This window comes from Hyperoodon ampullatus (assembly GCF_949752795.1).
Source record: "Hyperoodon ampullatus genome assembly, chromosome: 7".
Taxonomy (NCBI): Eukaryota; Metazoa; Chordata; class Mammalia; order Artiodactyla; family Ziphiidae; genus Hyperoodon; species Hyperoodon ampullatus.
In genome coordinates, this window is record NC_136920.1 from 44,330,024 (window position 1) to 44,344,531 (window position 14,508).

The following is a 14,508-nucleotide window of genomic DNA, read 5'->3' on the forward strand; positions in this document are numbered from 1 at the left end:
ACTTATCTGCTTGTTTTGTCAATGAAAACTCAAAATCAGCTTTAATTAATATTTGTTTTAATAAAGTAAAACATAAAAATGTTTCTAAGAGTGTGCAATAGCCATCTATCTATCCATCTATTTATCTAATTCAATGATCTTTATGTGTTAAAATAAAAATAGTTTCATATACCAATAGTGAAAACTATGGACTTGGGTGACAACGATGCGTCACTGTGGGTTCATCAGTTGTAAAAAATATATGCTGCATACAGAGAGACAACCTATACTAGATGTAAGAACATGATCATAAAGGGACCCCTGAAACCCAAGATCAGACAGACAGATCTACAGTCCCCATAGCAGCATATTCTTCAGGAAACAGACTCTTGAGCCAGTGATCCAGGTCCACCTTGTATTGTTTCTGCACCTCCTCAGCCTGTTTCTTATAGTGCTCCTTCTGACTCTTCAGAACGCCTTGCCAGGATGCACCTCCACCATGCAATCCCTCAGGGGCATATCTTGCAACTCCTGACTTGACCGTGAATCCTGGTGGAACATCTGATATGTGTCCTTGGAGGTTGTTCAGTCTCTCCATGGAATCTAATCCTCATGGAAAAATAGTTTTCTGGGGGAGACTTCACGTCTTGCACATTTTCCTGAAACTTCTTTTGGCCTTTGATTTAGATTCCTTTGGGGACATCCGATTTCTTGGAATATTGGACTAGTTCAGAGTGGTGTTCCCTGAACTGAGCCATTTTCTCCTCAAACTCCTGTTTCTCCTTCTGGAAATCTTGAATATGTTTCAGCTTCATGTTCTCTGGGAACTCCTTGTCTTTTGCCTGGTACACAGTTTGGGGTGTTTTGAGGAGTACTAGGGATACATCTCCTTTAAAAAGTAGGGGTAAGTTGTTAGGGGCTTCTTGGGTAAATCTGAATGTTTCTTCTGTGTGTGTGTGTGTGTGTTTTGCTTTTGTGAGAATTTTTAACATGTTCCTTAACTTCCAGGACTAATTCTTTTAAGGTGCATCATTTTCTCAAGTTATAAAACGTTTCTAACCATTAGAGTTTACACATTTCTCCAGAAATATCTTAAAAAGCTACTTTTCCCCAGTCCATCAGTGACTGAGTTGTTTTGAATGCATGGCTGTCATTGAACAGGGGATTATTCTCCATTTCTTCCAGGAACTTCACAATGTCATCTTTGGACCAATGGTGTTGGCCATTGGGCAACACCATTTCTAGGATTTGGGGCTACTTACAAGGTCCCACTTCTGCAAGCACCACCACAAGAGCTCCAACTTCCTCACACTCAAGACTCAGCAGGTGAATTATTTCTTGAGGTTCTGTAGTGTGAGCGATGCCATGTTTCTGCAGAGAAAGGGAAGGAAAGGAACTTTCCTTCTATGCCATAAATGAGATAATCACACCTCGTCTGTTATAAGTCAATTCTATAATTTAATTGACCCTTAAAAATAAAATGAGGGCTTCCCTGGTGGCGCAGTGGTTGAGAGTCCGCCTGCCGATGCAGGGGACACGGGTTCGTGCTCCGGTCTGGGAAGATCCCACGTGCCGCGGAGCGGCTGGGCCCGTGAGCCATGGCCGTTGAGCCTGCGCGTCCGGAGCCTGTGCTCCGCAACGGGAGAGGCCACAATAGTGAGAGGCCCGCGTACCGCAAAAAAAAATAAATAAATAAAATGAAAACCTTCCCAAATTCTAATTTGAAATTTATGTTTTGTTTTCAGACACATCATCTGTACTCTTTAAAATTCCCCTTGGCTCTCCAGCCTTCATTCCACCCAATTTTACAGGGCTTACCATAAATAGAACTTAACAAAAAAATGAGTCATTCAATCAAGAGGCTTAGGACAAGAGATATAATCAAAGAAAATGGAGGAAAAAAATCAAAATGAAAAGAGAAATGGCTAAAAGGATAGGACTTTCACTCCATAGTGCACTGAATACTTCCTTTGAATTGTAGGACCGAAGATACAGTGAAGGATTTGGAGATAAAAATGAGACAAACCAAGAAGCTCCTTCTTGTACTCTGTAAAAAGAAAACAAAATACATCCAGCTCCTGAGTTTTTGTGAATTGGATATTATAGATTGAACTTGAACAAATTATCATTTAATATATTCTTGTGGAGATGTGCCTGAGAATGAATGCTTTCTAGTGAACCATACTGTTTCTGCTTTCAAATGACCAGGGTATAATGAATATTATAGAACAATTACAATATTTTTTAGGTATCACATTATATTACAGAATCTGTATTTCTGTCATCTGAATTATTCTTCAAATTTAATTTGGTTTTGGCCTTCCCACTACTAGGGAAGTTATACCACCTTATGCTTAGTAGTATTTTATATGTCAGTTTAAATTCTGACAGTCACCATCATGTGAAGTCCTGTTTTCTGTTTCCATATCACTTTATGTAGGGTCTTCATCTTCCAGTAGATTGTACTGATCGTCTTAGGGAAATATAAAAATCAACACTATAAAACAAAATTATGCAGTAGTTATTTTAAACCTCAAAATAATGGAATTTTCTTTGGCTGTAAAGCTGCAAATCAATTACCTCTCTTTTGTTGACATTATCAGATAGCATTTTATGTCCATTATGTTAGCTACATTTTGGAAAACTTTATCAATGCTGGAATAATATTTGTTTATATTAATTCTTTCATTCATGTATTTGTTCATTGATTCATCCTATACTTCTATGTGTTATGTTATAAGTATGCATTGGATAGTAGGAATATAGTAGTAAATAATATACTGTCTCTACAGTCTCAGAATTGTCTGTCAAGTAGTAAAAGTGCTAATTTGAGGAAGGTTTGTTGAATATTATGATGAGACGGTATATGCTCAGAGAGCGTGTAATGAGAGGAACTACACTGGTCTGTGTAGTCACGAAAAACTTCCTGGGAAAAATGTTGTTGAGCTGAGATGTGCTTAATGACTAGGGTTTAGAGAAATGGCAAAGTCTGTCAAACACTTGGTTCTTACCAACTAGGTCAGCTTTGAAGAGAAAACTAAGCACCATTCCTTTTGTTTACTAACCTGATATATATATTACCTCATGCTTTCACCCCAATCTGGTTCAGATACGCAAGTAAAGCACACTGCTTACAATGTAGATGAATCTTTTTTTTTTTTTTTTTTTTTTTTTGCGGTACGCGGGCCTCTCACTCTTGTGGCCTCTTCCGTTGCGGAGTGCAGGCTCAGTGGCCATGGCTCACGGACCCAGCCACTCCGTGACATGTGGGATCTTCCCAGACTAGGGCACGAACCCGTGTCCCCTGCATCGGCAGGCGGACTCTCAACCACTGCACCACCAGGGAAGCCCGCTATGTAGATAAATCTTGAAAGCATTAAGTGAAAGTAAACATATATAAAAAGTCACACATTGTGTGATCCAATTGAACCATATGATAGAAAAATCCATGAAGAATAAAACTGGATCAGAGGTGACTTGGGAGGGGGAGGGGGAATGGGGTGTAAATGTTAATGGTCATTGGTTTATTTTTGGGGGTGATGGATATGTCCTAAAATTAGATAGTTATGGTTTCACTTTTTGAATATTACTAAAAGCCACTGAATTATATAGTTTAAATAGGGTGACCTTTATGGTATGTAACTTTTATTTTAATAAAACTATTATTTATGACAGAAGAAAAGCAACTGATTAGACTCTATGAAATATTCCATAATAAATTTTTATTACAAGAAAATTTAATTAACAAATATATACATTCAACATGGTTATGCCATTTTATAAACATACAGTTGTATATTCCATTAAATTACAATGTGCTCAGAGATAGTCAGATATCATCCTGTGGCCTCATGTGAGGTCTAGGACAACAATTTGTTCAGGCAAGAATTTCATCAATTAAATGGTCATGGAACTTGACTAGTCATGGAGATCTAAGGCAAAGGAAAGGCACCAGAGGGAAGGAGAAGGAGGAAGGAAGGAAACTATATATGAGGGAACCTCTGCAAACATCATAGAAACTCACAGTTCCATTGTCATAATCCAGAAACACTCCGATCCTACCCAAAGGCCTTTTCACATACTGAATTAAGGGTGGGGAGTTTGTGGACAAAGTATAATGATTGTTCACCTTCACAGAAAATAGAAAAAATGCTTCTTCAGAATCAATAATGATATCAGTATCACTCGTCAAAATATCTTTACAGACTCCCAGAATCCAGTTCGAGGAGTGTGTCACATCCACCTCCCAGTAATGCCTCCCAGATGTGAAGGCCACAGCTCCCCAGGCCACATATCTCTCCACAATCTGGGGCTCTCTGGGCACGTCGTGATGGTCACCTCCAAACATCACACTTGTACGATCCTCAGAAAGGCTTACATTGTGAATGGTCATTTTCTGACTCAGAACATTATCCACTGCAGAAAGAGCAAAAATCAGGTCAGCAAGTGAGATTTCTATGGCCTGAGAGGCAGAGGCTCTCTACCCAATGAGTCTTTTAATTTTCCCTCCTCCAAGGAAATACAAAACAAAGACAGCAAAGGGAGTTCAGACTAGCTCTTCTATGAAGAGCAAAAGGCATTACTATCTCACCAGCACACAGAAAGACTTCAAATCATACAGATAAAGGAAAAAAAAAAGGAGATATGAACTCTGTGAAGTCTGATTTAATGTCAATGTCTTGATAGTTTATTTCAGGACTCACCAAAAACATTATATTTTTTCTTTCATTTAGAAAACTTTTCTTGTGTCCTTTGTCTTTAATACGATCTAACATGTAGATAGCACTTGCTATCATGTGGGTATTTATTGGGCTATAGTCTCTACTTACTACATTTTCAAAGGTCAAAATTTTGATAGAAATCCATCAATGAATAATTTGGAAGCTTCTAAAAGGATGTTCTGGCCAACGATGTTCAAATATCCCTTGCCTTTCAGTTGCTTTGAAATTGATCTAATAGCATTACAATTATCCTGCCTAAGCCAATTTTAGTCTTTTCTGTCAATTCTTGCTGATTTTAGAAATAATAAATATTTTTGTACAATGCATAATAAATGAGCTTGTAATACAGAACAAATTAAAAACCAGCAATGCCATATTTAACTTTTTTTTTTTTTTTTGCGGTACGCGGGCCTCTCACTGTTGTGGCCCCTCCCATTGCGGAGCACAGGCTCCGGACACGCAGGCTCAGCGGCCATGGCTCACAGCCCCAGCTGCTCCACGGCACGCGGGATCCTCCCGGACTGGGGCACGAACCCGTGTCCCCTGCATCGGCAGGCGGGCTCTCAACCACTGCGCCACCAGGGAAGCCCCCATATTTAACTTCTTAAGAGTGAAATAAACTGAATAAACACAATATTGATGGTTACTCACAAAAGTAAATATTCTACCTCTTTATAACCACATGAGCAAGCTGGTTGCTATCCTCTTGCTCTGCCTATGTCATATGTAACTGAATATATATATCTAGTTTTGCACTTTCAGTAAACTATAGGTTGCAAAGCTCAGCCTTGATCTTTGTAATACAACTATACAGGCAGGAAAAATGTAACAACTTTTGGAAGTTATGTACTACCTTCATGTCAGAAAAAATAAAATAACAATAAAAGAATGCTCCTTCCCAAGAAGTTCTAATGAAATGTAGTCCTGTTCACTGAAGGTTGACTTTTACCTCTGAAGTTGTTCAGCATGTCTAGGATTCCAGTGACAGGCCAGGAAGTGAGCTCTGGGTTCACTGGCTGAGGCTTTTGCATCTGTACCAAATCAGTCCTGTAACAAATGATGTCAGTACATCTCAAGGTCAAAGGCTAATCACAGGACCATTACAAAAAAGCAGTTTTTTTTTTTTTTTTTTTTTTTTTTTTTTTTGCGGTACACGGGCCTCTCACTGTTGTGGCCTCTCCCGTTGCAGAGCACAGGCTCCAGATGCGTAGGCTCAGTGGCCATGGCTCACGGGCCCAGCCACTCCACGGCATGTGGGAACTTCCCAGACCGGGGCACGAACTCGTGTCCCCTGCACCGGCAGGCGGACTCTCAACCACTGCACCACCAGGGAAGCCTGGAAAAAAGCAGTTTTTAATCCAGGATATTTTGTCATAATTCTCCTATTTTTGGTTAATTCGATATACATTATATTCTACACACTTAGGAATATAAAAAGTTACCATACTTTTTTCTAAATATAAATTACATCAAATTTCAACTTCCCCATTCTTCTCAGACTTTACTCCAATTTTCAACTTATTGAACTTCATTCACTTCCTCTATTCCAACTGAGGTGATGCAAAGATCCTGGGCATTTTACAGAGAGCAAAAAATTCAGGCAAAGCCTTTGGGACTTCAGTCAGCAAGTAGTCATCAAGGATACATTCAGTGTCTAAAAGGAAGAGTTCACTTAGCCATACATGTTTGCTCTTATCAGCCCAGCAAGGGAATCGAATTCCAGCCTGACTGCCTTGGTCCTGAAGGTCTAACTTTCCAGTGGACACCAGGAAGCCATTAGCTCTGAGGTCCTACCTACAAGGGGGCTTGCTGTAATGGAACAGGCTGATTCACTGCTACTCCTAGGAACAAAATCACAGCCCCTCTCCCTATTAGGGAATTTGCTCCTTTCCTGCCTTTTTCACCTTCCAACTCACTAGTGTAGGTGCTTCCTCTGTGATATCTTAGAAAAATCCCTTCCCTAAGTTTTATTGTGGTGAGTCTGGAGAGGATGGGGTGAGTGGGTGGAACAAAGCCCAGAATGTCAGAAAGTTTTCAGGTATATTTGAATTCAGTCAAATGAAAAGGAAACTTCTCAGACCAAGGATCAGAAGGCCTCTAGAATCCTTTTGAAATAAAACAGAAAATAGCCAAAAAGACGATGTTAATAGATCAAAAGATGTACTGTTCGTCATCCATGTGCGAGGGTTCTGCACCTATGGATTCAACCATGGATTGAATCTGTAATTGATGTTTTATTTAATTAATTAATTAATTTAGTTAGTTAGTTAGTTATTTTACACTAGGCCCTTGTTTGTTATCTATTTTTTTGTTAAATTTATTTTACTTATAGAATAATACATAGATACATTCTTTTAAAAAAGTTTGAACATTATAGGTAAAGCTAAAGTCTCCTTTGACCACCTTTTTTTTTTTTTTGCTGTATGTGGGCCTCTCACCGTTGTGGCCTCTCCCATTGCAGAGCACAGGCTCCGGACGTACAGGCCCAGCCACTCTGTGGCATGTAGGATCTTCCCAGACCGGGGCACGAACCCGTGTCCCCTGCATTGGCAGGCGGACTCTCAACCACTAGGCCACCAGGGAAGCCCTGACCACCATTTTTAATCCTGATCTGCTTCCCTATGGCTTGAGATAACCACTGTGTGTTATTTATTTTAAATATAGCAGTGTGTACATGTCAATCCCAAATTCTAAATCTATCCCTCCCCTACATTCTTCCTCCCTGGTTCTAAATGGAAAATATTCAGAAAAAAAAAATTCCTGGAAGTTCCAAAAAGTGAAACTTGAAAATGCCACGTACCTGGGAACTATTTACATAGCATTTAATTTACATTTTATTAGGTGTTATAAGTAGTCTAGCGATGACTAAAGTGTATGGGAGCATGCTTGTAAGTTATCTGCAAATACTGTGGCATTTTCTATAAGGGATTGTGCATCCTGGGATTTAGATTTGGGGGATGACCTGAAAACAATTCCCCATGGTACCAAGGAACGACTATCCAACCACTTCATCAAAAAGACAACTTTTCCAGAAATCAAAAATCGTTAGTGTACACTCACATTTCCAATACATTTCCTGAGGCCTGCAATGAAAAAAAAAAATCATGTTAATCATGAGAGTTCTGTCCTTTTGCATCTTCTTTACTATTCTTGTTTGTTCAATAAGGTATTGTTTTTCTCATTCTCCTCTAAGGAACAATCAGAGGTTATCTTAATAACAGAACTTAAACTAAAACATGATGAGCTTCCTCAGGGCACATTAAGGAAGGAAGGAAGGAGGCCAGGAAGAGTCTGTGTAATGATGCAACAACATCAGGTTTCCAATGTCAGTCATTGCTCAGTCCTATTCCCAAGGAGAGATCTCACCATTATGATAACAATTAAAGCAAAACAAGGAACCATATAAAATGAATTATAGAGTGCATTGAAATTGACTACCAGTTCTAAAAATTTTACCTAGACAATGGGCAAAACCTCAATGTCTTCAGTAAGTGTGGGATAATAGAGAGTGACAATGTATTGAGAATTACTCCAAGAAAATTAACTTTCCCCTGGTCACAGAATTTTGCTGATTTTGGATAATCTGTCTGGATAGTACTCCTGATCACACTGAAAAAATTGTGTCCTATGTTAGCTAGTGAAAGGATAAAAAAAAAAACCTCCCAAAGATTACATGGCTATGAGAAATAAGGGATTGGACAAATAAAATAATGGGAGTCAAGGAACATCATCCTTTAGCTGAGATAAGAGCATATGCAGGTAACATTTCAATGTCATGGCAACGGTGCCCAGAATAGTACTTCTGTCTCTGAGGATGGAACCTCCCTTCTCACCTGGAGCAACTCCACGTCAGGCTTGTGGCACATCTCTGTCAGCTCTCTGTACATTTCTTTCAGACTTTCTTTCTGTTGAGTCATTCTGAATTCACTCTCCCTGAGTTGCTGGAGAGTCTCCTTCGCTTCTTTCTCCAGGGCCTCCAGATGGAGTTGCTCCTCCTCCCGGAGAAACAGGTGGATCCTCTGATACTGAACTTTGATCATCACCTTCCTCATGGCCACATAGTTCTGCAGAGATAATGGATTCAAAGAATCACTCATCCTCATTCTCAACAGAAAATGTCAAATATTATTTCCTTACTGTCATCAGGAAAGGTCTTGACAAACTTTCTGCCTCACATTTCAAAAGGCCTGGAATATTTGCTGGTCCTTCCAGTCCATCCTTTCTCTAAGTTTCTCACCTGTTTTCCCGTTTAAATCAAGCCATCTGAGGGGGTCCCAGTTTTTCTCCCTAGGAGGATTCTTCAGGGGTGTTACTCCATCAATTATTTCCTCTCTTACACAAATCTTGTTTTTTCTTGTTCCTTTCCCTGATTTTTCTAAATATTCTTTTATTAGGTAAACCCCATACTATGCAGCTTTAAAAATATACACTAATTCTCCTCTAGGTACTACTGTATTCCTCTCCTCACCTTCACAGACACACTTAGCACAATGTTGTCTTATACTCCATGTCTGAGAAGGTTTATTCAAATTTGAAAATGTGGATTAGGAATACGTTTCATGCCTTGGTTTTCCCATATACTAGCACTCTTTGAACTAGTTTGTATTGGTCTGTTATAACTGTGATTGCTGATAGGTCATTTGAAACCACTACTCTTTCCAAGGAAAAGACCACTATCCTTTACCTGGTAATTTGAATTTTGCTGAAAGTCTAAGTCAGGATTATATCTGTCTCCATGCAAACAAATAGAATATTTTTGTTCTTACCTCTAACAACTGAGTTTTGTTAGCTTCTTGATTCAGACTGTTTTGCATTTCTTGTGTCATTTTCCTTAAAGAGTCCATTCTCTTCAGAAGTTTCTCCTGCAAAATAACCATGAGCTTTAGTGACACAGATGATGATACCATAAATTCCATCCCCTTATGTATGAGCAAAGGCAGTCATTTAGAGCAGGGGTCCCCAACCCACTGGGCCAAGGACCACTACCAGTCCACAGCCTTTTAGGAATGGGGCCGCACAGCAGGAGGTGAGAGGGGGGCTAGCAAGTGAAGCTTCATCTGCCACTCCCCATCACTCCCCGTCACTCCCCATCACTCCCCATCACTCCCCGTCACTCCCCATCACTCCCCGTCACTCCCCATCGCTCCCCATCACTCCCCATCACTCCCCGTCACTCCCCATCACTCCCCGTCACTCCCCGTCGCTCCCCATCACTCCCCGTCACTCCCCGTCACTCCCCATCGCTCCCCATCACTCCCCATCACTCCCCATCACTCCCCGTCACTCCCCATCACTCCCCGTCACTCCCCATCGCTCCCCATCACTCCCCATCACTCCCCGTCACTCCCCATTGCTCCCCGTCACTCCCCATCGCTCCCCATCACTCCCCGTCACTCCCCGTCACTCCCCGTCACTCCCCGTCACTCCCCATCGCTCCCCATCACTCCCCATCACTCCCCGTCACTCCCCATCACTCCCCGTCACTCCCCATCACTCCCCGTCACTCCCCATCACTCCCCATCACTCCCCATGGCTCCCCATCAATCCCCATGGCTCCCCATCACTCCCCATCAGTCCCCATGGCTCCCCATTGCTCCCATCGCTCCCCATCGCTCCTCATCACTCCCCATCGCTCCCCATGGCTCCCCATCGTTCCCTATCACTCCCCATCACTCGCATTACCACCAGAACCATCCCCTCAACCTCCCCCTGCCCCCATCCATGGAAAAATTGTCTTCCACGAAACTGGTCACTGGTGCCAAAAAGGATGGGGACCACTGGTTTAGAAAATAGAAATCTTGAGTTTGAATTATGTGGTCAGATTTTTCCACATTAATCTAATTTGATTCTAATATGTTGAATATCAAAGTGACAGAAACATATAATGAAGAATTGGGGGGGACTTCCCTGGTGGTGCAGTGGTTAAGAATCTGCCTGCCAATGCAGGGGACACAGGTTTGATCCCTGGTCCCAGAAGATCCCAAATGCTGCAGAGCAACTAAGACTGTGTGCTCTAGTGAGCCTGTGCTCTAGACCCCATGAGCCACAACTACTGAGCTCACGTGCCACCAGGACTGAAGGCTGAGTGCCTAGAGCCCATGCTCCACAACAAGAGAAGCTACTGCAATGAGAAGGCTGTGCACCACAGCAAAGAGTAGCCCCCGCTCGCTGCAACTAGAGAAAGCCCACACGCAGCAACAAAGACCCAATGCGGCCAAAAATAAATTAATTAATTAAAAATTTAAAAAAGAAAGAAAGAATTGTGGAAACTTTATAGATAATGAAATTTCTCAGTTCCATGAGAGAAATGAAATTTCTCATTTCCTAAGAAATTGAGACTCAGATTTTTATATAACTTGACTAAGAATGTGTCAAGCTCACGTCAGGAGTCAGTATGCCTGGTGCTACCACATGCCCCAGGATACAGCAGTTCCACGTGTTTGGACAATTGGGCAACAACGTTAAAACGATACACTTACATGACCTACACTGAAAAATCTCCACCTCGACCATCTCCATCCCCATCAACTTCATTATTATCCTCATCTTTCTCTCTGATTTAGGAGCCTACAGATTCCTAATTGTTTTAGAAGCATCACTTACCCGGTATTCCTCAGCAGCCCATTGTATTGGACTGTGGCTGTGAGCTGCATGCTCCGGGGACTCAGAGCAGGGGCCACAGAGCAGGGTCTTGTCAACCTCACAGAAGAATCCTTTGGCTTCTTTGTGTATCACGCAGATCTGCGCCTCCGAGCTGTTGGTTTGTTTAGCTGCTTCCTGTCTGGCGAGGGAAGCCAGCCTCTTGAGTACAATATTGGTTTTGAAATCTGGCTTCTCTGATAGTCCCCTGCACTCAGGGCAGCTCTTTGGAGTCTGGTCTTCCTCCCAGCAGAGGTACAGGCAAGGACGGCAAAAGCTGTGCCCACAGTCTATGGTGACGGGGTCTATGAAGTAGTTCATACAGATGGAGCAGGTTAGTTCATTCTGGAAGGCTTGCAATGTGTCTGAATCCATGTTTCTGAAAATTCGAGACAGAAATAGAGAGGGTAAGAGAGAAAGTCTTTCTTCTGCCCTGATAAGGGAAAATAAAGCCTTTGGACAAAGTCCTGTCTGTTTGAACTCTATCTAATTTACCTATTTGCTTACCCTCAGTACAAACCTAGAAATGGTGAATACAGAGAGGTTCATACTGATACAAATGACAAAATTAGATAAGAGAGTCCCTAGCAACTTTTTTGTTTAAAATAAACCATGTTCTCAGTCATACCTAAATTACATGGATGTGCTTAAAGCTTAGACCAGAGGGTAAATGGTAAGATGACTCCAGAGTTACTTTTATTAGCTGATTGGTACAGAAGCACATATATAATCTCAATCTGTCTGTCTCTCTCTTTCTCTCTCTCCATGACTCCATGACTGGAACCCATACTTGCACAAACTTTGTCTCTATGCTAATGTTCTCTATGTCTCCTGCCTCTGAACTGAGAGATGTGCTTTTCTAAAGAAAAATAAAATTGTTTAGACTAATTTAAACTTAATATAATCAATGTTGGCTTTACCTTTGGCATATTAAAACTATAAACATTTCAGTGTTTGCTTCCAACTAAAATAGCAAAACTCCTCCTTTCAAGACAAAAAAGGAAAAAATTATGTTATTTCTAGTTCAGGAAAACAATTTTTCCTGGAGTCAGTTCAGATCATCAGAGCACTTCACATTTTGAACTAGTGAATGTTCAAGCTACAACAGTAATCAGTAAAAATTAATCAGTTGTTTTTTAAAACCAAAGAAAAAATTTGAATATACATGAGGATTTTCTCTCTACACTAGAAATTTCAAAGATGTACTTAATGGAAGTAACATCATATTCTCTTTGTTTCTGATATTTCCCTATTTGACCAATGCCACTTCTTGGGAGTCCCTATCAGTTCATTGAATCTATCCTGAACACTTTTCAAATCTAGACTGCAAACTGAAGTCTTTAAAGAGATACAGCACCTTTATTCTGGCATGGACATATATACACTACCAAATGTAAAACTGATAGCTGGTGGGAAGCAGCCGCATGGCACAGGTTGATCAGCTCGGTGCTTTGTGACCACCCGAGAGGGGTGGGATAAGGAGGGTGGGAGGGAGACGCAAGAGGGAGGAGATATGGGTATATATGTATATATATACCTGACTCACTTTGTTATACAGCAGAAACTAACACACCATTGTAAAGCAATTATACTCCAATAAAGATGTTTAAAAATATATATATAGCGCATATGAACTTTACAAGAAGATATTCTAATTCATTCAACACATTTAACTCTTATGTTCATCTGTATAAAGACTATGAAATGTATATATTATGTTGAACATTTTAGGTGTTCTATGTGTTTCATAAATATATATGTCTGTAGAAATCTCATTTAAGACCTAAAAACATCTAATAACATGTAAGGTAATGGAATAAAAATGATTACATATGTTAATGTTACAAATATCAATATATTACAATTGCTCTAGTTACAGATATTTTAGATATTGAGGTCATTAAAAAAAAACTAAGACAACTACTTGTTTGCTTGGACAAAACCCAAGCAGGCTAATAGGTAAATGGAAAGGATTTGGATGAAAGAAAATAGACATGAAGATATTTACAATCAATTTCTTACTTACCAGAGTCCACTCCCAGATATTTACAATCAATTCCTTACTTACCAGAGTCCACTGTGAGTGGTCTTACTTCTGGAAGGCTGCACGTCCTGGAAATCTGTGGATATCAGGGTCAACAAGAACTGTCCAACACTTGGTAGCTGCACTTTCCCTCAGTCCCCTTGAGAGAAGAAGTTACCCCTGGACAAATTTGCCTTTTAAAGGATTAGACTCTCCTGAGGCCACACCTACTTCTTGAGATTGGATAAGACCTTCAAAGGGAAGTGGAAAATACTGATAAGTTTACTCAGAAAGGTGTGAAAATGGTTGATTGGGTTTTCAGTATATAGAAAACCCAATCTTAGGGGTCTGAGACCCTAAAAGAATATAGACTTCTTTTGGGGTAAATGCAAAAAAAAAATTGGTGAAAACTTTTAAACAAAATACTTTATATATGTTATATATACGTACATAATATATACATCAATGTATATGTTTATATTAATATAAATATAATATAGTAATTATTTATACCATAATTATGTGAGTAATTATATTTAACACAATGCATAAAGACGACTGTTTTTTATTGAGGTATAATTGACATATAGCCTCATATAACTTTCAGGTATATAACGTAATGATTTGCTATTTGAATATATTGTGAAATGATCACCATATTAGTTAACATTCATCACAACACGTAGTTTAAAATTATTTGCCTTGTTATGAGAACTTTTAAGATCTACTCTCCTAACAAGTTTTAAATATGCATTACAGTATTATTATCTGTAGTTACTATGTTGTACATACTGTAGAATATTATTTTTAACAGAAGTGCCATACTACCTGTATTTTGCTGACACCTATCACAGTTTATCAAATTACCAATGCTTACATACACGTTATTTCACTAAATTATCTATTGTGTGTTAATTGAAGCACTACTTATTAAAAAATATGGGCAGTTCCCTGGTGGCGCAGTGGTTGAGAGTCCACCTGCTGATGCAGGGGACATGGGTTCATGCCCTGGTCCAGGAAGATCCCACATGCTGTGGAGCGGCTAAGCCCGTGAGCCATGGCCGGTGAGCCTGCGCATCCGGAGCCTGTGCTCCGCAACGGGAGAGACCACAACAGTGAGAGGCCCGCATACCACACACACACACA

The 14,508-nt window shown here is 40.2% G+C and overlaps 1 protein-coding gene and 1 pseudogene across 2 annotated transcripts; both read right to left on the minus strand.

Annotated features, from left to right (window-relative positions):
* Positions 1 to 313: 313 nt before the first annotated feature.
* Positions 314 to 1,218, minus strand: LOC307055570 (putative upstream-binding factor 1-like protein 6; annotated as a pseudogene). Its single transcript has one exon. The product of its transcript is annotated as a putative upstream-binding factor 1-like protein 6 (transcript).
* A 2,683-nt stretch (positions 1,219 to 3,901) lies between these two features.
* Positions 3,902 to 11,714, minus strand: LOC307056279 (tripartite motif-containing protein 64C-like; the record flags this gene model as incomplete). The annotated part of the gene is made up of 6 exons (XM_079708898.1): positions 3,902 to 4,395; positions 5,650 to 5,747; positions 7,761 to 7,783; positions 8,534 to 8,764; positions 9,467 to 9,562; positions 11,304 to 11,714. The coding sequence occupies 6 exons, from the start codon at positions 11,712 to 11,714 to the stop codon at positions 3,902 to 3,904; spliced, it is 1,353 nt and encodes a 450-aa protein (XP_079565024.1).
* Between the last annotated feature and the right edge of the window lie 2,794 nt (positions 11,715 to 14,508).